The sequence below is a fragment of the Sceloporus occidentalis genome, unplaced genomic scaffold (genome assembly GCF_023333645.1).
Source record: "Sceloporus occidentalis isolate IW3139 unplaced genomic scaffold, rSceOcc1.0.p SCAF_125, whole genome shotgun sequence".
NCBI lineage: Eukaryota > Metazoa > Chordata > Lepidosauria > Squamata > Phrynosomatidae > Sceloporus > Sceloporus occidentalis.
The window spans coordinates 85,618-110,686 of NW_028317105.1; the positions used below are offsets into that span (position 1 = coordinate 85,618).

Below are 25,069 nucleotides of genomic sequence, written 5' to 3' on the forward strand. Positions count from 1 at the left end.
CAATGAGCTACCAAATAATCTCCTTTGAAACCCAAGTGGAGTGCCGATCCTTCAACGTAGAACAAAGACCTGGAGATGTGGGCTGCCAGGTAACATTGGACACTCGCAAACCGATACCAGAGCCTGTTTACCCCAGTATCTAAAAACTTGGGTAAAAGCCATAAAAGTATAGGCAGAGTAAGATTGTATCCAGGTTTATTAGTTGGGAAAGTGTAAAAGCAGTCCTTTCGGCACAAGGGAAAACCTCTCAACATTTTTTTCATATCATATTACAGTTGGTTTGAGAACTACATGTCCCATAATTCAGCTTAGGGCCTGGCTGAGGAGTATGGGAGATGTAGTCCTGCAGCAGCTGGAGGGCCGCAGCTTGGACACCCCTGCCTTATACACACACCTCCAACCCCCTAGATCAGGGGCGTCCAACGTGCGGCCCTCCAGCTGCTGAAGGACTACATCTCCCATACTCCTCAGCCAGCCCCTTAGCTGAAAGAGCATTATGGGAGATGTAGTCCTGCAGCAGCTGGAGGGCCGCACGTTGGACGCCCCTGCCCTAGATCTTGACCATGACCTCATATGTACCAAAATTATATATATATATATATATATATATATATAATCCTAAAAATAAAGTCCATCAGACTAAGAGAAGGGAAGCTGCTGATGAAAGGATTTGCCCCCTTTCCCCATATAGTCTCTATTTTAAGTGTAATTTAGTTTTGTGTTTCCCTTTTATTTGGCCACCCTTTGCATGCCAAATTTTCAGCATGAAAATGTTATTGTTACAGATTTTAAGGATGATATTAAAAACGGCACAGGAGAAAAAAAAAATTCTATAATGCAAATTTTAATGACAATATATACATAGCTTTAAAAGAAACATCGTAAACATTCTAAAAAAAATAAATACATTATGATACAAAATTCACATATGCATATAGAATAAGCAGTGAATACTTACAATATGTGAGCATTTTATCGGTCGAAGTACCCAAGACAACATGTTAAACTGCATTGCACCTACATAATGCCCCTTCATGTCTAAAACGATAGCCGCCAACATGCCAGAATCCCAGGACTGCGATCCACGTATCAGTGCAACAGAGTAGCAGTGCGATATTACTTCACGGGAGATGGATACAGGTTGACACGAGCGTACACCGGTCACATGAATAATTTTGGCCTTCCCTGATATATAACAACGCGTCGGTTCATTCCCGTCTCCATTACGGCTGTCGGGTTTGATAAAGAAAAGCTGGCTGAAGCTCCCATCATCCTCAGGCACGTGACGACCGAGATAGACACCTAAAGGGTCTGCATTATTAGGCACGAAACTAATATCTGCCATTAGACAGGTTTATTCACTATACCCGGAGCACACCTGCCAAATAATCCCAATATCACGCTGAGCGCCATTGTTTCACGATGAAAAATGTTTGAGTTATGGCCTTACAAAAAAAATGACATGATTAATGTAAAAGCCCATATAAAAGGAGTTTTATCAGTTAATTAGGAATGACAAGAATTAGAACACGAGAAAAAAAAAGTATTGAAACCTGTGGAATCCCAGCGATTCCCTGAAAGCCGAGGAAATCTAAAGTTGCGTCAAGAAACAACACGCCTAATCAATCAAAGCAGCCGCTCTTCTAAGAAGTATAGCCATCAAAAAATGATAAAAAATATGAGCCAAACCAATTCAGTGCTTGGGGGGGGGGCACACATTTGCCAGACGGTTAACACTTTATAGTGAAATAAACTTTTTTCCCATAAAAAAAGTAATGAAGGAAAATTAATGGTGAGTTTTGTCTTTTTTTTTTTTTTTTTCGGCAAGCGCACTGCAGAAACATTTCACACTGTAAAACTCTCTTAAACCGACTGTATCGTTATTATACACGTTTCTCGCTATAAAGGAGTATTAAATAACATGAGCTATCCTTAAAACAGGAGAAGCGTTACAAGATGACCTAGGGGCCGGACGTAGGGCCAGATCACCAAGCATGAAGGCCGAGAACGCTAGGAAGCAGCCATTCCAACACCACCTTCGGAATTCTAATTTTAAGAAAGTTTAACTGGGTTTCTTCCTCGCCTTCATAGGAAGCTCTTTTTTGAGGGTTTTTATTTTTTATTTTTTTTTAAACACTTACTTATTCTGCTACAAATCTGAATAAAAGGCTCGTGACAACATCTCCATTTTAATACACGCTAAATAAAAATAATAAAACTACCTAATACCAGCCGCACATCTATAATATCAGATCTCGTGTCCAACGTACAGGGTTTGGGTTTCTTTGTCACCGCCGTACCTTGCACCTGCGCAAACAGTCCTTTATATCGTTCAAGTATTTGAAAGTAACTTTGTGAAGTTTCGGCCCCTACATTCTAATGGAGACAAATAACCCCACCGGCTGCCCCCCCCCCCCCAACCAGGCAATGTTTCTGATCGCAGTTCCCGTACCTTTAGCTTAAACATACGGTGTATTTAGAGAAAGTAAAAAAAGATATTCGGTTCCACAGTGATCTGGTATCTGGCGGCTCACGCTGGGGACACAACAAAACATAAAGGGTTAACGGAATCCCGCGGCGCGACAAGTCCGATTCCTACAGGTTTCAGATCCTCCTTAACATACAATGCTATGGACTAGAGGAGCATACAGCACCGAGTATACAGTGACCCCCCCCCCCCCACCCCCACAACGTCAACCGCAACAAAGTGAAACAAATACACATCTCACGGAACGAGGACTGGCTAGAACAACGCATTTTGGCACTCAAAAGCACATCATGTAGGCTTTCCCAGAGCCGTGGAGACAGCTTGTAGGGGTGCCAGTGCCGACCACGGAAGAACCGCACGTAGTTTTACTCTAAAAGCAACGACCTGTCGGTGATCCGCAGAGAAGACAACAATGACATCTTAACACAACTGCCAAAGACACTCAATGGAGTTGGCCTCCATAACGCTTTTTAACTTACAGAGCTCGTTCTTTTACACCGAGACTCACCTACAACTCATTCAGGCTTATTCACTATAGCGAGAGTTTTGGTTTTAACTCCCTCGCGTCACCATTCATTACGAAGGGCAGGTTTTCCAGGTTGGCTCTGCATAATGTATAATTTAATAATGTGTAAGGAGACCGAGGTTGGACCTTCATGGTGTACATAGAAGACCGAAGGAGTCGAAGCTCAAACTCTCCCATTAGCAAATAAACCAAACAGAGTCTTAAAGTCAGGAGCGCTTTAAAGGGCCGCTAGGGGCCACATACATTTATATGCATAAAACAAACCTCATGTGGATAGACGATACTAGACAAACAAAAATGCCTTTTCCCCCACGCGCTTGGGATCTATTCTATCTCAATAACCACAGTTTATTGTATTATCACTAACGACGAATGATTTCACACACAATATTCCCATTACTGGCAGATATATATATATTTTTCCTCATGCAACAGACAGGTTTGGCTAGTGACAGCTCACACTTCTAAGCCATAATCTTGTATTTTATTTTGGTTTCAGATGACGATAATTATAATAATAATTAGTCCTATAAAAATATAATTTTACCTACTTGGTAAAAATCATTGTATGGTACCTTGAAGAGGATAAAATAACTAAAAAATTAATTCCAAAAGCAAAATACTGAATTATTTGTACAATAGGTACAAACATAATACAACATGTTTATATACAAGATAAGTTACTTGAATGCACGGAGACTCCAAAGCAACTCCATCCGTAGTATGACCACCTCAATGCCAGGATGAGAGGGGAAAGCCGGCCAGTACGAAGAGGTCGTTCTTCGCGCTCTGAACCTAAAAAGCACGTCAATAACGCACGTTTAAGGACGTCTATGAATCTGGAGACCGGCTTTAGAAGCTAAGTGGGTGGCTCTAAAGGTAACAACATCGACTAGATATCCACAGTGATATTACGTATAGTGTCTTAGAGCCATACATGACCGCTATATTCCAGGCCAGGCATCTATTGGCTTTAGCACATGGCGTCTCTGTCCTGTGCCATGAAGCTAAGCTACTTGTGTGATGGACCGAATGCTTCGTCTTTTCACTCCCAATAATGTGTTTCGTGCGAACGAAAAAAGAAAAAAAAAGAAAAAATATATACAGCGTTTAGGTCTTTGAAATTATTCTTAAATCTGGATCCGAAGCAGCGGACTGAACGGAAGGGTTGCTTTTGCATGAAGGTGAGGCATTTCCGTGACGTACCCGGATGTTTATACAAAACAAAAAACCCCAAAAGTCTCCCAAAACCAAATAAAAAAAATAAATAAAAACGGCCGAAAAAGCGTAAAAGCACAGAACACACACAAAAAAATATGCTGTCCGTGAAAGATTTGTACATAATATTCAAGTAATATAAAGACTCTAAATGCTGTTCAACCACAGGCTGGACAGAGGACTTCCCTAGCGTCGGTTTGGCCGCAATGCGCCGATTTATCTACAAGTCTGTTGACGTTCGCTTCTTCATACTCCGGCGTTGAGCTAAGTTTGAAGCGGCGACCGGCTCCAGCACGGGCTGTAATATCTTGTGATTCAGTGCAGAATAGGTAGCAGCCATAGCGCCCTAAAATGAGACCCAGAATTACCATACGGAAACGCAAGCAGATCTGCAAGTTCCCAAAGAGGTTCACAAAATTGGATCCTCTGGATATATATTTTTAATTCACATTAGTGGAACCTCTGTCTAATCAACTAGAATCCACAGCTGGGCAACAGTGGACAGATAAACTGGCGGGGAGGAATAATCCTACCACTCAGGCAAAAGCAAGTTAATACAGCTGCTCCCATGGTATACACATAGCATGGGGTTTGAATACAATACGAGGTATACTGTACCTTGGGGATGCTACGTTGCCTTTCTCGGGATCTGCATAATTACCCCCCTCCATTATATTATCTTAAAATACCCTCATTTGCGGATTGCTGCTGATTAAACACGGTTTTTTTCACCTTGACCAGATGAGGCGCGTCTTGTCGGTTTAGCTGGTAATGGGGAAGCTGGTCTCTACATGAAATCCAGGAGTGCTTTAATACTTTCTCCGCCGTATACCGCTGATGTGGATCGACATGAAGCATGTGCGATAGCAAGTCCTGGAGGTGGAAAAACACCACTTAGTTTAATTTAGTGCTTCAACGACTGAAGGCACACATTTATAAATGGTGCGATTTTGAAAGGACGCCCGGGTAGGGTGCGAACACGCAGGGCAGGCTGCGGGGAATACGCTGCCAGCCTCGAAGAAACGGGGAGTTTAACACCGAGAAATGACATTTTAATAAACGCACACAATGCTAACGCACAATAGTTATCAAGACAATATTTTTAGTGTTCCACTATTGTAATGTCTGAACCCGCACATATACGGCGTGATATATATATATATAATTATATATATATATTTGTGGTGGTGCTGTGCCTTTGCTAATTGCACTCATTGTTAGATAGCGAAGCATATCAGTCACTTGGTTCATTTCCCTACCTTTGCGGGATCTGACACCGTGTCCCAGTTTCCTCCGCTTAACGAGAAGTTTCCACTCCCTATCCGCATTAAGATTTCTTCTGGGGTGTCGTTGGGTCCGTTGGCAAATGGAGTGTAACTGAAAGTGCGAGACGACATTAATACCAATTTAAAAGAACATTGAAAGGCCCCATTAAGCGACATCAGCCGAAGGTGATTTTGTCGGCACACATTTCCAGCCGCGCGTCAGAGTTGGTGGTTGGAGAGCCATGTGAAAGAAGGGTACTTTTAGTCCAATAAGCGTGCAAACAGATTAAGGGGTCTTTAATACAAACAGTGATGAGTATATACACTAAGCGCACCACGTTCTCTAGACCCCGCAGCCACCCTGGACAGCACCAAGTACTTTTGCATTGTAAGGAGTGGTTGGGAAAAGCCATGTGGCCCTTTGGCTACTGGGCTTTTCGCCCTCCAGAAGTCCCATAAAGCTAGAATGCTCGCCCTTTGGACCATACCTGCCCCAAGTAGTCTGGTAATAAGTAGAGCTTCACTGAGTTTAGCCCAAGGCGAGGTATACCAACTCAAAGCCCAAATAATAGGTACGGATAACTTTGTGCTCTAGATGCTCACCCTGCAAGCATTGTGTACAAGAGAACACCGAGGCTCCATATATCACAGGCAGCATCGTAGCCCTGCCTCATGAGAACCTGTAATACAGTAAAGATATAACGCTGTCATATATAACGCTACCAAACAGATTCTTACCTTCTAGCACTGTACGTTTCAAAATACATACAATAATTCATACTCAGTAACGCCAACGGAGCGCTTCATGCAGACAAGAGGCATCAGCCTATTTACTCCTCAAGAGCCGGCAGTATGTTCGAGCAGGAACGTGCTAAATTCATTTCTTTGTGTTCAGGCTCGTGTGCAGCTAACAAAACTCAATGTTTTTTTTTTTCTTTCAGAGATTCACTGAAAGTTCATTTATTAACAAAAAAGAAATGCATTTTTTGTTGGTGGGTAGAGGGGAAAGAAAATTCTTAGTACCTCCGGCGCAACAAAGTTGGCAGTGTAACACGGTGTTAAGAGTAACCCGTTATCTCCTCGAAGCTGCTTCGCGAACCCAAAATCACAAATTCTTATGGAGTCTGCATTGCTTGAGTCATCCATGTATAAAATATTACTAGGCTTAAGGTCACGGTGAACCACCTGATGATAAAAAAAAAAAAAAAGTTAAAAAAACACATACATATTAAAAAAAAAAAAAAAAAAAAAAAAAAAAAAAAAAACACACACACCCTCACAGTGAACATGGGAAAGGTAAAAGTGATATAATTTTTTAGGATATATCTTTTAATAAAAAGGGTGACAAATATTCAAATATTCCCCGATGTAGGAGCTTGCAGGACAATCTGCTGATTTTCCCAATCTCGGGATGTGTTTATTATAAAGGGTCAGCGACTGGGCCAGCATTAGGCATATCGTTAAATCAGTGGGATTACTTTCAAGAGCCTCCTCCACATTATGGAGGCCACCTCAGCACTTGCTGCTGGAGAATCTCACTTAAGTTACCATCAATGAGGGTCCCGGGGGACATAGCGGAGTCAGTTAGGGCCACTGAGGATTTAATACGGCTCCAGCTTCTACCATTAGAAGGGTCCTATGACGGTTAAAGCCAAACTAAATGAAGTACAGGAGAGATTAGCATCAGAACGTGGAACATTTACACGGCGGGCTTTGTTTCACCTACCCCCTGGCAGTGCAGGTAATCAACGGTTTTGGCGATGGTGTAGAGTACGGCTCCGGCTTCCCGCTCCGAGAAGTATTTCTGGCGGAGGATGCGATCGAGCAGCTCCCCGCCTTTCATCAGCTCGGTGACGAGGTAAACGTATCTGCCATCGTCATCAAACACCTAAGGAAGCGTTTCAGAACGAGACGTTGAAATGACACCGTTAGAAGAAAAAAAAGCTAGAGGACCAACACAGGCCAAAAGCAACGGCTACCTACATCTTTCAAAGTGATAATGTTAGGATGCTGGCCATAACGCATCAGAATTTCTATCTCTTCCGACGGATCCCTTTTGCTTTTATCAATTATCTGCAGGAATAAAAATATGTAAAGTTAGTAAAAAAAATAAAATAAAAAAAAATCCTGCAATTTACTCTGGAGTTTAAACAAAGGAATTAATAATAAAAAAAGGAATGCTATTCAATTATTTGTAATATTATATCTGGCAATGAATGCATTCGATTTCCGTTGCTTCCACGATCAGAGAAAGCTCTGTACGGAGACCCGCCACCTAAACGGCGCTTCCGTATTTCAAGCGCATCTTCCAGCAGACTCCGGTTATCCGGCAAGCTCGGGAACTCCAACGGAAGATTAATGTCCCGGTCATGGGCAGCTACACAGATCACCTAATTAGACGGCACTCGGCATATCAAACCTGAACATCAATTTATCTCTTCATTAGAAGTGGAGATATTATTCAAGTTGCCGCCTTGTGAGGAGTTACGTTAGGAGACCTTTTTCCACGACGATAGGAGCTGCCGAGTCACCTTCAAGCCAGGAAAACTTTCATTTTGACTTTGCTGCCACGTACTGATTTATTACCCGTAGCCTCAAATTCACATTAAATCTGGCATGCGCCGGACTCTGGAGTGAGCCGATATTGTTTAATAAATACCCACAGGAAACGCCATGACCTCCTGGTTTAAAATCGGGTACCTTCACAGCATACTCCATGCTCGTGGCCCTGTGAACACAACGCTTGCACACGGAATACGACCCAACGCCGATATCTTCCTTCAGATCATAGATATCAGTAAACTTCGCTCTGCTTCCATGAAATTGCTGTAAAAAGAATGATATTTGGGTGATGAGGAACAGTCCTTGCACCCTGTAACTGGCCAAAAAAGTGCAACAAAACTATATTTTATATAAAAAACTTTTCTTAGCTTCACTTCAAGGAAATCACAGCTGCTATATAGATACGTCTGGATTGGAATAAAAGACTTTACCTGTATAATTGGCAGCACGTTTGTGATAGAAGAGATCTTGTGCTCTTCGATAGATGAAGGTGCTACGAAGCTAAAGCCTTTGAAGAGCTGATGTGCGTTGGCGCTCGGAGGAACCCCTGGAGAATCTGGATGGAAGAACAAAAGGAAAAAGAACATTAGACTACACAATAAGAATACTGCCACAAAAAAGAAAAAAACAAAAAACAAAAAAACAATTATTTGCAAGAAAAGACAACTTTATAGAAATGCACCAGATTAATGGTGACTGAAATTAAAGTACAATCAAGAGCGCGGAAGGAACACTGCTATGATACAGACAGAAGAATAGTACTATATAAATATAAAAGTCACTGCCAATTAAACGGATACTGTTACGAGGTAAGACTTCTTTTATCTCTCTGTGAAGAAGCAGAGAATGGGTTTCCTGAGCCCGGCCACTAAGGGGCATTGCAATTAGAAAGCCAGAATGAATGGCAAATCCTAGATGCCAAAAGGCCCCTCTGAATACCCCCCCCCAACTGTAAATGGCTTCAGCGCATAATGAAATTTTAACTAGAGATAAACTTGTAAATGGGGAAGGATCATCACAGGACCGAAGGCCGAGCTCTGAAAATACCTTTAGGTGTTTTTGCTGTGAACTCTGGATCAAAGCAGAAGGTGTCCTCTGGTTTCCCAGAAGCAGGTTTAAACGGGGGTTGGATCTCCCGTCTATATAGCTTCTGAAAAGACAAACAAGTTAACTAAGTTACAATTCGCACGCAGGTCTGAATATATATTGTGGGGGTTTTTTTTATTATTTGATTTTAAAGCTTACATTCCAGTCAATAGTTGAGAAGAACGGATGTCTCTTTATCTCTTCCACTCCGTCAATCCCAGCCCCTTTAAAAAATTGAAATAAGTAAAAACAGTTAGCCCTTTGTAGAAATACAAACGAAGACTTATTTACACAATACTGCCCCATCCGAGGTTTAGATAACCAAAGCTCCTCAGTACGGGTTAGCCGTATCCTCCCAAAGCGTGCCTTCGCGTTTAAAGCATCATCAATCTGTGATTAGAATAAATATTTAATCTCAGCTGAAAGTGGAAGGGTAAGGGTCCCAAACCTAACTAAGTCTGTCTTAAATATACATATCTGAAGGTGGTAAAGCGTACCAGGAGCCTAATGCACTAATTGTTCTGTAATCTGGCATCACGGCGCGAAACCCTCTGTACGTACAGACACACGTAGTTAGTAGATACAATTCCTCAGCTTGATACACAGGAGTGATGGGAATGATAAAGGGCCATTGGAGCACAGGAGTGATGGGAGTGATAAAGGGCCATTGGAGCACAGGAGTGATGGGAGTGATAAAGGGCCATTGGAGCACAGGAGTGATGGGAGTGATAAAGGGCCTCTCTACGCCTATGAAGAGATTCCATTAAAAATCAGCTACAATAGTAATTTACAACATTAACCCTGCCTGAGCTGGATTTCGGATCCAACGCATGTTATTTAAATGGACAAACACAATTTCGAAATGACCCCAAACTTTTGAACAGTAGCGTATCTACAGACAGGACTACACGCATCCGTATCAACGCACTTTGTTCCCTTTTTGATTGTTGCAGCATTGATGTGTTTACAGGTTTTGAATCGTACGCATATTCGCGTATCTCAGACCTTACCCTGCTTACTAAAACTCTAATCCAGTGAGACTCCCGTAGCAAATATATTTATTGATTCGGTTGATAAGATCCTGCTCCAATGGTCTTACGATCTACACAGATTTTAAAGGGGGTTTTACTTTAATCAGAGGGTTGTAGAAAAGTGGAAAGGCCTCCCAGCAGAAGAGACAAAGGCCTAGAGAGTGAATGTAAACATGTATAGGATAGGTCTAAAACAAGACCAACAACTGACTAAAAGTAAATAATATATATATAATGTTGTAGCTGTATAAATATTTTTTCGAGCTTTGTTTAGCCAATAACCGCAGGTAATTTACTACAGGTACAAAAAGTCTTCACAATATTTGATTTTTTTTTCTCCAGACTCCGCATTAACGTAGCCAAAGGTGAAATACATTCATTTATTGTGATTACACTCTGCATCAATCTCTGTAAATTGTTTGTCGAGGTTAGGGCGACGGGTCCTCGCAATCATATTTCATTAAACTGCACTTGATTAAATGTCATCGGCGTGTAACCGATCGGCGCTATTCCTCGCGGCTCGCTGTTGACGATGCATTAACTCGCACGGCAAAAAAATATTAGCAATGAGTAAATCGCACGATTCCATTTATAGACGTTGCCCAAAAAGTGGAGAAATTACCAGTTTTGCAGCGACTGTGTCTCCGGCCCTCCACTCACCTAATCTGTTTAGAGGGTTTCGTTTAAACAACATCCGCAGCAGACTCTGCGCTTCGGGGCTCAGGAATTGCGGCATTCCAAGTTTTGATCTGAGAAGACAAACGTATTTAAATAGGGTTAGTACTTGCCTCAACGATAATGAAACATACAGATCCCAACACCAATAATAATAAATTACATTTATAAAATCCCCCATAATCATTATTACAGGTATCACGAGAATGAAAAATACTGCGTTATTCATCATGTATGCGACAAAAGTAACTATATGGCTTCCCATATTTAAAAACCACTCAATACCCACATAAGGCGATAAAATCTGCCCATGGAACGAGCCATTTACTTGGTACCTTTAAATCTGCCCCGTGCCCTGTTCCGATTAATACAAACCCCCCCCCAAGGCCGAATCTGTGGAATTAACGTTTTCTCTAACAAAGGCCAAAAACTTACTTTAGAATCATATTCATCGTTTCATTCCGATCTTTGCCTTGAAACGGTAAAGTACCCGTGAGCATTTCAAACTGAAAAGACAGACATTAGAAATATTACGCACAAGCTTCCATGGCAGGGATTTTTATTGGTTGCCATGGCAATTCAGATTTTATTTTATTTTTTTTATCTCCTAGCAAGGCTGGTTTAATATATTATACTTAAAACTTGACATTTTCAGAAATCTGTGTTTCCAATATTAAATCGCTATATGCGATTATACCTATTTTTTTTATATTTTAATTTTCTTAGAGCAAAATGTATCTTCTTGGACCAGAATAAAGTTCAACAAAAATCCGATGCTAAAACAAAAAATGTAAAAAGGTAACCAAGTATTTCAGTGGACAGCAAACATGGAATTTCTAACTCTATATTCACGCTAGCTGCACGATCCCACCTTGGAAGCGTATGAAAAACAGATGAATTCTGTAAATGCCTACATAGCTTGGTCCCCGTCTGCTAAACATATTGATGTATATTAACAGCAGCAACCCCTTCCCCAGATACTTAACAAAACAGTTACTACGTATTAATATATTATAAAGGAACAGAATGAAATGCATAGAGGAAGGTGAGGAATGCATCACACTGCAGAAGGACTTTCATTCCTTCTAAATGACATGAATGAATGAACGTACCATGAGAACGCCGAATGACCACCAGTCCGCGCTTTGCGTGTGACCCCGTCTGTTTACCACCTCTGGCGCCATGTACTCTACGGTGCCGCAGAACGAATAGGCCTTTTTTTCGTGGTCCACGGATTCCTTACTGAGGCCGAAGTCTGGAAAACAGAAGCGTTGCAAAAAGTGCACCCTAACGAATCCGGCATATTCTAACGAGACGAGACTTGGGTAACAGAAAAGGTTGTGACTGGCTCATACAGCGCCGTCATATTCCAGAGCACTATACATAGTTACAGTTATCTCTATTGGGAGGACTCATGCCTATGGCCCCTACTTCATAAACTAATACAAAGAATCTGACCGCAGATCAGACCCATTTGTCCCACCTACCCACATGCTTTTTTTTTTTTTTTTTTTTTAATTCCCTCACTGCATTAGCCTCTACCACTTCTGCTGGGAGTCTGTTCCACTTATCTAACCACCCTCTTTGTTTATCACACACAGAAGTACCCTGCCAAAATGCACATAAATCGCAACGAGGCTGGAAGCGGCACGTATATATTGTCTGGTGGCAATAAAGCCGCTCGCAGACGTGTTTACGGCATGAAATGCAGAAATGAAAAGCACAATGGATGCCAGGGGTGTATTAATATTTATTAAATAAAATAAAATAGACGAAATCAAGCCGCCGCCACCACGTACACGTAAACAATGGTGCGTTTGGTTATGTAATGTTCTGCAGGTGAGTCGGGGACCTACCTGTCAACTTGATATGTCCTGTTTCATCAAGCAAAATGCTGAAAATTAAAAGTCACATTCACCAATACACGTAACACGATGCATGTACACATTAAAAACAATATATACTTACTATACTATACACTATACTTATCTTACTGTAAGGCAAGACCCTGGCTAAAACAGTTTTAACCATTTCTGTTCCAACAGCCCTGGGCACCCAGGTGTTGGAATAAAAAATATGAAAAATATTTGATTTTCTTTAATATTTTGTCGTTTTGTTTATTGAATATCCAGCGGTTTCACGCCTTTTTTCAGTAAAACAATTGTTGAAGGAACTCAATTAGCCCGTTGGTTTAGCTCATGGGGTTGGCATTTAAACTCAGGGCGGCTCACAGCGGCTACACCTGTAACCTCAGCAGGGGCAACAAGGATCCCGCTGAGATCAGCCGAGCTCGTCAGAAACCGGCCAGAAAAAAAAAAAAATAAATTAAAAACAACACACTTCTCAATGTGACATTATCTGGAGATATCTTACAACCTCCGCAAAGGTTACAACAGAAAAAGTGGACGTGTCTGTTTCTGAAACACAATTAAAAGGAATTAAACTATTCTACCCCTTCGATGGAAGTGCATATCCCCCCCCCCCCGAGGAAAGAGGATCGGGCGTTTTTACTGGGCGACAGGTCCCCCCCATCCCCCGGATCTACGCGCGGGGGACATCGATAACAGAGCGTCAACGTACTTTTCTGGCTTGAGGTCCCGGTACACGATGCCCAGGCTGTGCAGGTGGTCCAGGGCCAGGGCCAGCTCTGCCAGGTAGAACTTCACATCTTCCTCTGTAAACATAACCTAATAAGAACTGTATAGATTTACCTTCTGAGATGTACATTACATTCTAAAACCACAATGACATGGCACTCATCGCATGCAACACGCCGTCACTTCGACGCCACATACGGTGTGACCTCGTTAATGTACAGAAAACACGGGGGCTTGTTTACTAAAGCAGGAGGTTGCAGCAGAGTTGCAGTTTCAATTCTCAGAATCCACCGGTAAGTTACTCCAGCAAGAAAATGGATTCAACCGTATCGGACTAAAAGACTATTTATTGGGATCTGAAAAGGGTCTACTTGCTCGGGGGCTCCTTCAATTTCACTATAATGTATAGTTCAAAGTCAGTGAGGTCTCTCCTTTGAATTATACATTGTACCGGGTCGGCCGAGTCCTCCTTGTAGAGAAACCTGCCAGTGTTTGCCCTTCATGATGAATAGCGAGGTGAGATGGAAACAACAACTTTCCTTTTCAACACATAAGCCCCAAAGTCTTTTCTTCCGATCTCCTACCGGAAGGGATGCTCCGACTCCCGCTTTAGTGAATAAAACCCAAATAAGTTTTTGTTTTTGGAAATTTGCCACTTTGGGGGGGAAACATCTGATTTCTCCCTCGATCAAGAAGCTCTGGATCAACAAGTGCAGATATGGATACATTTCAAAACAGTTTTCATCAGGACAGACACAAGGCGGTAAGAAGTAGCCGTTTAGCAAAATCAAACAGTCCTTGGAGGAATAAAAAAAATCCTTTTTCCGCGGATAATTTATTCTTGGTTAAGTTTATTGAAATCGTCCGAATAAAATCCGGACAAAATAACAGCTGGCTACAGGGGAACGACTACAAAAATAAATAACGTATTAAATGTTACTTGACAAATTACTTAACGAGTTGACGGACGGCGCGGTTACGTCTGGTCCGCCATTCACGGACGGCGGCGTTCACGTTGTGAGCATTGTATACAGTAATGTGGGTAATCTGGTTTAGTCTCATTTTACGCCAGTAAACTTCCTTTATACGCAGAACTCTAGGCCGCCATTGTTGTCAATCATGTAATACTTTGGGAGACTCTCCCTGCACAATCACCACACCACAGTCCCTGCCGCCTCCATTAGTCAGAGCGACAGGCTTGGTGATTAAGACTTCTCTTGGTTCCCTACGATACGGATGGTCAGGGTGTTTATTTCCCCAGAGGCTTTTTTTTTTTTTTCATTTCGTTAATCTAGTCTGTAAGGGAAAAATTATTCATTCTATATAAAATGATATGAATCTTAAATAATAATAATAAAAAAGTTACGGTGTACTGCTCCTGGATCGATTTAGCACGAACATGTAAAAATAATATTCCATGACACGCTAGTTTGTCTTGACACGCTTAAAACGGTTACACATGTGCAGCCAGCCTTGCTCCGCAGCGTAGATATTTGTTTGGGATTACAACGCACATGAATCATACGTTTCTAATCGAGAGAAGAGAGGTGGGCGGCTTAAGATGTTCCCTGCATAGAAACCAGATATTAACCGTTAAGTACGTACTATACAAAGTTATATTGGCCGCCAACACGAGCCTCTCAAAAAAAAAACCAAAAAAAAAAAAAACCCGCCGTCCGTCAGCGAGTTAAGGACGCCAAGCACCCCTTTTGCAGAATTAGCGGTATGTAAAATAGCGGCATAAAATAATTGGATCGGAAGGATGGAAACCTGGATGTCCAAAAACATTGTACAAAGCAGAGCCCCAGAGAGCAGACCCGGCTCTGTTGGGGTTTATAAACTTTGGTTTATTTTAACCAAAAGAAAGAAAAAACGCAGACAAACATATTACAGGAGTCGAGGCGGATACTTAGTCATCTCCTCTCACCGTTAACCGAGATCTCGGGGGGGGGGGGGGTGAAGACGCTGCCTACAAAAGGACACATCTCGTGCCGGCGGATTATCAGAGAGCCCAGGAAGAGACCGATGTGCTCGCTTAATTTAGTAGAAGCAAGAGAAAATCAGGAGGCTGCGGTTATACTTTTATTCATAGCCTAGTTATATGGAATCGATCCGCAGATGTTCATTTGTCCCTAAACAACCACGGCGAGGGAATAAAATACTTTATAACCAGCAATTAATCGCCGCGTATGTTTTAAGGGAGTGTAACCTTAAGTGATGAAATACACGATGGTTACTACCACAGATAGGGTGTTCTTTTTTACAACAGAACGCAGCCAAGCAGGAAAGAGTCCCGGAAGGCTGGAGACAGCCCGGGTAATAGCCGTGCTCCTCGTTAATGAAAATATCCAGGATATTTAAGGCAGGGGTGAGTCACAGAATCAGGGTGTTTTCTTATTCCACCCAAAAACCAAGCCTCAGAGTTTACACAACGCTGCTCGGCCCACACGGCGTCTTCTCTAATATTTACTACGACGGCACGTGTTTCCTTATCGCGCATGCCAAAGCAAAAAAATATTCAGTCTTCTTCTCGAATGCGTAAAACGACTATATATTTTTCTCTTCAAAGGTAGCTCATCTATAGAGGTTTTTTTTAAAGAGGTTCTTCAGCCGCCTTTAGGACTAACAAATCTTCTACAACTGGACTACGCGTGTGTTCTAAGAGTAAAATTTCACAAGGGGAGGAATAAAACGAGATGAACAAAAACATAATGGCAGCTTAAAAGCAGATAGTTACCTCTTTGGATAACCGCGTGAAGACGTCTCCTCCCCTGAGAAAATCCAAAATCAGATACAGCTTCCCTTCGGTCTGAAAAGCTGACAATTAAAAGGAAAACATTACTTTGTTGCCTTACTTCATCTGAATAAACTAAAAATCAGACAAATGAATGATAAAAATCCAGCGTGGGAACATTCAATGGCTTAAACCTCTGTGTTATGGGTGTTATATAGTTCTGAATCGAGGGCAGGTTATACTCACCGTAGTGCAACTTCACAATAAACGGATGGTTGACTTCCACGAGGATATCACGCTCCATCTTCGTACGGACTCTGTCTCTTACTGGGGAAACAAAAAAGCAAATTGAGGAGGTTTTGCTTTGCGATGTTTTCTTCAAGACTCTTTAATTCTCATTTTGTATAAAAAGTCTGGTGCTTTGTAGAAAGGGTTTAAAAATGTACGCTCTGCGACATGCTTGTATAAGAGCAAGAATGAGCTTAAGAATCTTATTTTATTAAACATTCTATACGGAAAATCTCCATTACGGAGGACAGAGACTTCCCTGAAGTTCAATTAAGTTCATCAATGGGCTATAACAACTATGTTAAAATCCACCTCAAACCGCATCACTGATTATATTTTACAAGCTGTTTTGATTTTCTATTAATATTTCCCACTTTCATTCAGTACTTTGTTTTAGGTCAGTTTTTCAGTAAAAAGGAAGCAACAGCAACAAAAAATTAAAAACGGTATAAGAATTCTCTGCTTTGTGTTCATAAGGAACACTTAATTGTCACATGACACAAAAGCAGGCACTGATAGGTTGGAAAGAAAAAAAAAAAAAAAACCTTTCCTAATGGTCTGTAGTTTTTATGCAATAAAACTTGCAGGGGCAAAGAATAAAGCGACATACGAAAATTTGGGGAGCAGCACCTTTAAACAGTCATTTTACTCTTTCAGCTATAGCTTTAACCGATACTAACTTTCAAGAAGCTTTCTGTGGCTATGGGAACCAAGTCATTAACCCTCGCCGCCCATGTAGGCTGAAAGAGGTCAGAACCAGAGCAATATGAGGAATGGTTCTGATATTTATATATTGAACGCATAAAGAAATAAATAAAAAAATAAATAAAAAAAATTCAACCCTTCTGAGTATTAAAAAGCATAATAATTGAACTTTTTCTTCCGCTGACCGCTCTGCGGAGGGTTCCTGCGCTTACCGTGGCACCAGGCTCACTGCTCACCTTTCAGCGAAGCCTTTTTCAGCACTTTCATTGCATAAAGTTGCCCGGAATCTGGTCCGATGATTTTTCTTACAAGGAAAACCTACAGAAATGATAATGTTTACCGTATCTCCTCGGACTATTTCTTCTGAACAGCACAGAGTCTGCCTGCATAGCCGCGGCGCGTTATGGGGAATCGTATAACGGGTTAATATGAGCTTTCCTTACCAGCCGTGTGGGAGATATATAAACGAAAATATACTTTATCTGACAGCGATTGGGGATCAGACTGAAAATGCCTCCTCCCCATAATTGCCTGGCACGTGCGCTTTAATACCCAATAACTAAAGAAACCAGCAATCTTTCGTTCCGTATTCTGTGACCAAAATGAAGTTCCTGCGCGCGGTTTCTCGCGATACGGTACAGTGCTAGCTGGGACACACGGCCCTTAATAGAAAATAGAACAATACTAAATTATGCAAATGAGCAGGAGTGCAGACAGACATCGGCGTGGCAGATCGGGGCGAGTAGAAGCCGTAGGCTGGGGGGGGTTGTAAAAAATAAATAAATAAATAAATAAAATACAAAAAAAAGCCACATACTTTTCCGAAGGATCCTTGCCCGAGGACTTTGAGTAACTCAAACTGTGCGGGGTCCGCTTTCTCGCATCCTTCTTTCACGTGGTGGGTAATCTGAATCTCTTTAACGTTTCCTTCATCCTAAGAAAAAAAGAAGAAACACAAATTGAAAGACCCCCGTAGAGGGATAAGAACCGGATTGGTACCGGGCAACAGAACCTTAGCATTGGAGGAGATAAATAAGATGATGCAAAACAACGTGCCAGCATAATACAGCCGGCATGAATTGTCTGTGTGGGCTTCTTATATCGGAACCAACAAAGGACCCAGGCCAGGTGGCAAAGGATTAAAAACCTGTTCTTCCCATGCCTTCATCATCAGATTAGTTTGATTATCACATTTTAATAATGTCTTAGCATCCATTATAAGCGTGTACGATAAACACACTGCATTTACAATTCACATTAATAGCATGATAGCTTGTATTTCTATTTTGGACTTTTGGTAGCAAGGGAGGAGGGGAACACGGCGGGACGTGGGATTTTAATACAGATGCGCGCGTAGATAAGAGGACGCGCTCCAACGGAAATTTTGTGGTTTTGTCACATTGTAGCAGGGGGTTACGCGAGGGCGGCGGAGGAAACTGATATTGAGTGAAGGTGGACGAAGAGAACAGGCGGCATACTCACGTAAGGCAGCAAGGAATCCCCTTCGTCCATCGGCTCGTCCATCATCTTCAAACCATTCAGCTAATAATAAAAAATAAATAAATGTAAACGTCAAGCTTTTTCCCCCCCGTCTTCCTTTTCTCCTTATTGAAAACAAAGATTAAAATAAAAAATTCCGGCAGAGTAAGCGACGCCGTTACCGCTTCTGCTCGGCGGCAGGATTTTAATGCAGGCGTCACTAGGGGACAATGGGAATTTAATTACAAATCACCTAAAACCCGCCGACTACTCCTTGGGTGAATTTAAGAACTAGAAATATAGAATCCAAATCACTTAAAAGCATGTATATTATAATAAAAATAATATAGGGAGCAAAGGCTTTATATCAGTTGAGATCGCTCGTGTTCAACACCCCGCGAAGAAAGTACGTTTATTTATAAGGAACGCAGAGAGCAGGAGAATGATACAAGGACAACGGTTTCCAGAGATAAACAGGCAGGTAAATCCACCTATTTTAAAGCAGGGCATCGTCCTCGCTGGCAATGAAAGGGTTCAGGTACAGACCCCCTACACAATCTGATCATCAGCAGATATACGGTCTTCTCATCTCAAAGTAATAAAAGATAGGTACGTGATATTATTAAATAATATTTATCATTATTATTGATGTTTTTTTTTGTTTTTTTTTAAAGTAATAAAAATACATTATTTAATAAAAAAATTTATATAAATGTGGAAGGATCCACAATCAGATAACCCCCCCCCCCCCCCCAGCACCCAAATATACCAGAGGTTACCTGTTAAGGGATATTGAATAAGGAACGGTTCTCAGATTTTTCCATATTAACATTGAACGCTATGGAGCGGCGGCGGCGGCGGCGGCGGGGGCGAGGAGCAACGTCCGGTTTTTAGCTGTGCCGGATTAAAGACGTGTTTAAACACGCAGAGAAAAATAATAATTAAATGTTTTACGTAGACAAGGGTGAGGTCACAGGGAGAGAGAGCGACAGGATTCACCTCGCTCGTTATGGGTAGGTAGTAATTACCGGACCATCTCTGCCTGCTAACAGATCCAGGAAGGAGGGAAGCCAGAGACCGGCTGAAACTAGATACTACTGAATTAATGTAAATTGTTTTTTTGGGGGGGGGGGGGGGGGTCCGCGCTGTTTCTCCACCCAAAAAACTCCATCTAACACAGGAGTGATGGGAGTGATAGAGAGCCTCCGTACACCTATGAAGAGATTCCATTAAAAATCAGCCGTTTCCAGCTACAATGGTCATTTACAACATTAACCCCGTCTGCGCTGGATTTCTGATCCCTTTCATGTTTTAATGGACAAAATATGCTCTTCTTTGAAAAACAAGGACATTTCTAAGTGACCCCAAACTTCTGAACGGCAGCGCGAGTCCGACCCTTTAACGCGCGGTTATAGAAGAAAACACACAGGGTTTAGTAACACAGAAGATAACGAAAGCAGTTTTGGCGCCGATAATCTCCTAACACCCGATGGCGTAAAAGTTCCAGATGCAGAAGGCGTTAGATTATTGGGTTTAAAGAAATGGAAGTAAGGATGATGGCGAAAAAGCTACAAATCACACCATTTAAGTAAGAAGCCCGAGACTACAGTAACGTCATCCCGACCTCTGAGAAAGGATGCAAGAGCGGCACAACTCCTCCGTGTCACGCCACAACTCCTCGGTCCTGGTTTGACTAACTATGCTTATCTGATACATACGAGCACCCGAACACAATGATACGCTATATACGTGTGTGTATACATACACACATATACAAACATACATACATACAGCCAGCCTGGGAATTTAGACACGCATGGGATAGGCACGTGTTTCCTGGATCTCACACGAGACCAACGCGAACTGAACGGTTCTTATCAGCCGCCAGATGTTCCCGTGATCACGGCCCCGGCACACGGATATACAGCTGTGTGCATGCGTTGAAGATGGGAATGTTTAAAGGGAGTTCTTCCACATTAACCCTCGCTTATCTCGCTAGCGTGATAAATAAATAAATAAACAAAGGCAGATCCGTTTTGTTTCTCCTCTTAAAGTTTAGTCGCATAAAACACAAAAATGTAACTAAGAGGCTTTCTCTATGAGAAATAAATAAATAAAAGCCACTGCCTGCTTTTACGGCGGCTACAAAGGGGTTAAACTCAGCAGCTCCTTTCCACGCAGGAGAGTGAGAAAACAAGCAAAATGTGGAAAAAGAAAATAGAAAAAGGGCAACAATGTTTCCAACACAAAGTGCATCCCGGAGACTTATTCTGGTCTTTAAAAGCTCGTCATGTTACCGTTAAACCAGTCGGCGGATCTCGCCCGGCGTTCTACAGGCTTCAGCGACAGACTCTTTCACACGGGTACCTGTAACACATTTGGGCCCACAGACCATTTCCCCCCGGCTGGGGGTCCGGTGCCCACTACTACCTTGATCTCACCAATAAGATGTAGGTACAGGGGGAGAAACGTGCAGACGGGCTTCCCAGAACGTCTCAACAGATTGATCGACGTATGCCGAGGCACGGATTCACTAAGCCATGCGCTGCTGCGTGCCCAAAAACCAGCAAATAAAATATGCAACTGTGGAACTGTGCATTTATTTAAAATCCATATAATTAAGGCATCTTGTTCTCAGATTCCCTTACTGGACCACCATTTCTCCTGGGTGGCTGTTCCACTTATCTACCACCCTCTCAATAAAGTAGAACCTCCTTACATTACACCCAAGCCTCTAGATTATAAGCTCTTATGTTCAATTGTTACGACTCTGGCATTCTTTGAAATAACCTAAATAAAAACCTATAAAAATACCCCATCGCATGTAACACATAAGCGAACGCACCCGACTCGGAGACGCCGGAGACGCACAGCGATTCCTTCTTGAGCGTTAATTCTCACGGAGGGGCGCGTGTCTCGCGGCCGGCTCCCAGGGACGCGTGTCTCGCGGCCGGCTCCCAGGGACGCGTGTCTCGCGGCCGGCTCCCAGGGACGCGTGTCTCGCGGCCGGCTCCCAGGGACGCGTGTCTCGCGGCCGGCTCCCAGGGACGCGTGTCTCGCGGCCGGCTCCCAGGGACGCGTGTCTCGCGGCCGGCTCCCAGGGACGCGTGTCTCGCGGCCGGCTCGGAAGGAGTACCGGTTTCTACTGCTCCTACTTTAACTACGCGGCTAATTGGTTGGGATCCCACACCCAACGCTCGCATGCGGATCACTTCCACGGGTTACGTGACTAAGACAAAAATCAAATAAGTCGGCACAAGTTCCAAGTTCAAAGGAAAGCCGGACAAAAAAACAACTATTTTTATTTAATGACTTCACGCCGGAAAGAGAAATCTCAACACCTTCGTTATATCGAAGCCCTCGTCGCTACCTTTTTAAAAGGGGCAATCGCGCTAATTTTCCTCCCAATTTCATTAAAAAGAGCAGATTTTATTTCTCACAGCGCAGCCTCCTTGATGGGACCCCCCCCCCCCACTATCATACCCACTTTAATGCATAGGATAGCTGCGTGGCCCCTTTTCGTCGTGTCCCCCTGGCAAAAGCATAAAGCGTGGGGGAGGGGGGGTCTGCAAGTCTGACCCTTTAAATCATATGATCAGTGAACACATTGAGATGGTCTGTATGAGTGGGTTCACTCACCCCTACACTGCCGAGCATGAGTAGGTTTACTCACTTGAGGAAGGTGTGGGAAAGAAGGGGCTTTAAGGATGTTTATCACGCTAGCAGCGCAGGTTGGTAGACAAATGGCCGCTCCGTGCAAAGTTTATCGGACCAGCCCGGGGACTTCTCGTAGACCAGCAGGAAGGGTCACATTTGGGACAATAAGGTCACCCCCCCCCCCAGAGACGCACAGCTTAGTCGACGCGCACAGCTTGGATACGCAGAGACCGAGCGATGAGTCACCCGAAGTCAATTCCGATCACGTCTCCGGCAGAAGGATTGTGAGAAGATCCATGGAGGGGGAGCGGAGCGAGGGGAGGACTGCGCCGCGCGTGGGGAGAGCGTCTCCTACACAACGTATTCCCGGGAACAGAACGCTGCCTTCCACTGAAGGGTCACACGTGGGTCACGAGCATTCTGAGAGTCCTGGGGACCCTCGAGCAGATATGGGCTAGAAGTCAGTCTGGGATGATGGGGCTTGTTGTCCGTACTGACTCGGGACGTCCTCAGAGAATGTGCATGAAAACCGGGAGAATAAATAAATAAAAAGGGATATTTTCAGAAAGGTCGCAAAGACGGGATCTAAAAAAAAAACGGGGATATCAAAAATTCTAGGTTTTTTTGTCTATCTGCAGAAATATCCATTTATCGTCTGAGATAAGTAGGTGGCATCGGCCCGGAAACAAAGGGCTACCGTTACCAGCAGCTGCCCCGGCCGGTGCAAACGGACCGGACTCCGCCTGAAGGATTTTATTTCTTACTTTTTCCTTTGTCAGGATCATTCATTGATAGGACGCAGAAGCATGCGCTTGGTTGGTTATTGCCATAGAAGCAGAAAAGGCTTCTCAAAAAGCGTGTGTTTTATGCGACCAAAAGCACAGAATAAACAGATTTAGTCCGTTTTGCGAAATTAACGGCAACTTTAGGCTTACAAAGTGAAGATATTGCCTCACATGAAAACATGTAAACAGCGCATGCTGCATGCCTAAAACACGGACACGACAACAAAACGAGCCAGGGGAGGAAAAACAAAAAAACGCAAGAGACTATTATTATTTATCTTTTATTTATATAGCGGCAACAGTTTCCGCAGCGCTTCTTACAGTCCGTACGTTCAAAGCCTCCGACAGAACCAGAACCGACGGACTAAGACGAAGCGATACGTTACGGAGAGAGCCCGGCTCAGAAGCTTACAATCTAGAGATATTGAAATACATGGAGTCTCAGAGTATCGCATACATCCCTCACATATCAACAGTGTAAATACAGACGTGCAGAGTTACACGTGTGACCTGCAACACGCAATCGAGCCGTGCGCTCAGACACATTGTCGCAAACCGCTGCCATAAACACGAAGTATCGGGGGGGGGGGCGTTAATAGAACTCACAATACACAAACAGGACAGAACGGGGGTCCTGACGGCAGATCAGAAACAGATGAGGGGGTTCCAAACACATGTAAACACCCGTCTAGACGTAGCGCTGTGTTATGGGGAGCAGGTCTTAGCGTGTTTCCGTGCATTGCGTTTGTTTATGGCGATGCGCCATAAACACGGATTAGAATTCATTAGTGACGCGCAGGAGAGAAATAACGCAGCGGATCGGCGACACCTTTATATTAACTTTTAAAACCGCCTGCTGGCGGACGGGAACCGGAACATTCCGCACGCTGAAAAAAACTCAGGAGTAGAGGAGCGGAATGGAGCAATCGCCGCGGTAACCAGAGGAACGCTCTGCCGCCTGCTCCTTGACACAGGCAGATACACAAAACCGACAAAAATATCGGCAGGGTGAGATGGCGTGAAATAACCCCCCACGGGGCGGCGTGAAATAACCCCCCACGGGGCGGCACACGGCAGGGCCACTTCTGGAAAGTTGTGGATAATTTTGCTTACGAAGCAGGCGCGTTGGGTCAGTAGCCCGGTAACCGGCCCGCAGAGGACTTCTACAAGTGTAATATGCGAAGGATCAGACTACTAATCAGAGTCACACACCGCGCCAGACCGAGGGCCCATGTCACTGACACGCGTGTGCAGAGCCACAGATGGCAGAATGACGTGAAACAGTAACAAGCGTGTTCCACATAATGGCACAAAAACCAGGGTCATGTGACATGCAGGGCGCTTTAACTAGGTAACAAGAGTACCACAAGCAGGAGTGAAGGGGCCACACACACAGGGGTCCCCCAAACTGGGGCCACACACATGGGACCCCCAGACAGGAGCTGGGGCCACACACACAAACGGGGCAGCCCCAGACAGGAGCTGGGGCGCCACACACACACACACACACACACGAGACCCATAACAATGACAATGAGGTATAATCTGGTGCAGGAGATGGCTGTGACACACACATGACAGTGACATGACAGGCGCGGACACAGGCGACCACCGCCAGGTCTGACAGCCGGCGGTGTGCACAGTGCTTTGGCAGCGCCACATTCTCACCCCAGACCCCAGACAAACCTCGCTCCCGCCGCTCATGTACACCTCCATTTTCTGCCACGGATCCTCCTGTTGACTGAGCCGCTGCGGCATCCCCCTCACGGGACGCTCGGTCCACACATCCCCCGCCAGCTCCTAGCGGGGACAGCCAAGGGGAGCAGACAAGAGGAAAGCGGAGGACCCCACTACTCCTCTTCCTCCCCTACCTCCGGAGCCGCTGCTCGTCTCCCTATCCGCGCAGCAGCAGGCTCCGCCAATATGGCGGCCGCCGTCACCTGTGCAGCATGGAAACCGAAGGGAGCCGCGTC

General features: G+C 43.7%; 1 protein-coding gene across 2 annotated transcripts; it reads right to left on the bottom strand.

The window, feature by feature from the left end:
• Nucleotides 1–4,452: 4,452 nt before the first annotated feature.
• Nucleotides 4,453–24,821, bottom strand: LOC149281978 (ribosomal protein S6 kinase alpha-6). 2 transcript variants are annotated; one of them, XM_089498751.1, is made up of 22 exons: nucleotides 24,783–24,821; nucleotides 18,658–18,717; nucleotides 17,993–18,109; nucleotides 17,412–17,493; nucleotides 16,429–16,509; nucleotides 16,186–16,265; nucleotides 13,432–13,538; nucleotides 12,708–12,745; nucleotides 11,964–12,106; nucleotides 11,287–11,357; nucleotides 10,837–10,925; nucleotides 9,305–9,369; nucleotides 9,107–9,209; nucleotides 8,491–8,615; nucleotides 8,198–8,323; nucleotides 7,481–7,570; nucleotides 7,224–7,385; nucleotides 6,521–6,682; nucleotides 6,101–6,177; nucleotides 5,492–5,609; nucleotides 4,965–5,105; nucleotides 4,453–4,578 (listed from the first exon to the last, which is right to left on the bottom strand). In XM_089498751.1, exons 1-22 carry the CDS (start codon nucleotides 24,810–24,812, stop codon nucleotides 4,453–4,455), a joined length of 2,193 nt encoding a protein of 730 aa, XP_089354877.1. In that variant the 5' UTR covers nucleotides 24,813–24,821. The 2 variants fall into 2 exon arrangements, with proteins under 2 accessions (XP_089354877.1, XP_089354878.1); XM_089498752.1 differs by lacking the exon at nucleotides 24,783–24,821 and having other exon boundaries at nucleotides 18,643–18,711.
• Between the last annotated feature and the right edge of the window lie 248 nt (nucleotides 24,822–25,069).

Excerpts from the sequence above, each read along its gene's own strand:
- LOC149281978 (XM_089498751.1), bottom strand. The coding sequence starts at position 24,812 with ATGGAGGTGTACATGAGCGGCGGGAGCGAG. Across the intron at positions 10,926-11,286 it reads ACGATGAATATGATTCTAAA|ATCAAAACTTGGAATGCCGC; the intron begins GTAAGTTTTTGG and ends TTGTCTTCTCAG. Across the intron at positions 5,106-5,491 it reads CGGTGTCAGATCCCGCAAAG|GACTTGCTATCGCACATGCT; the intron begins GTAGGGAAATGA and ends TTCCACCTCCAG.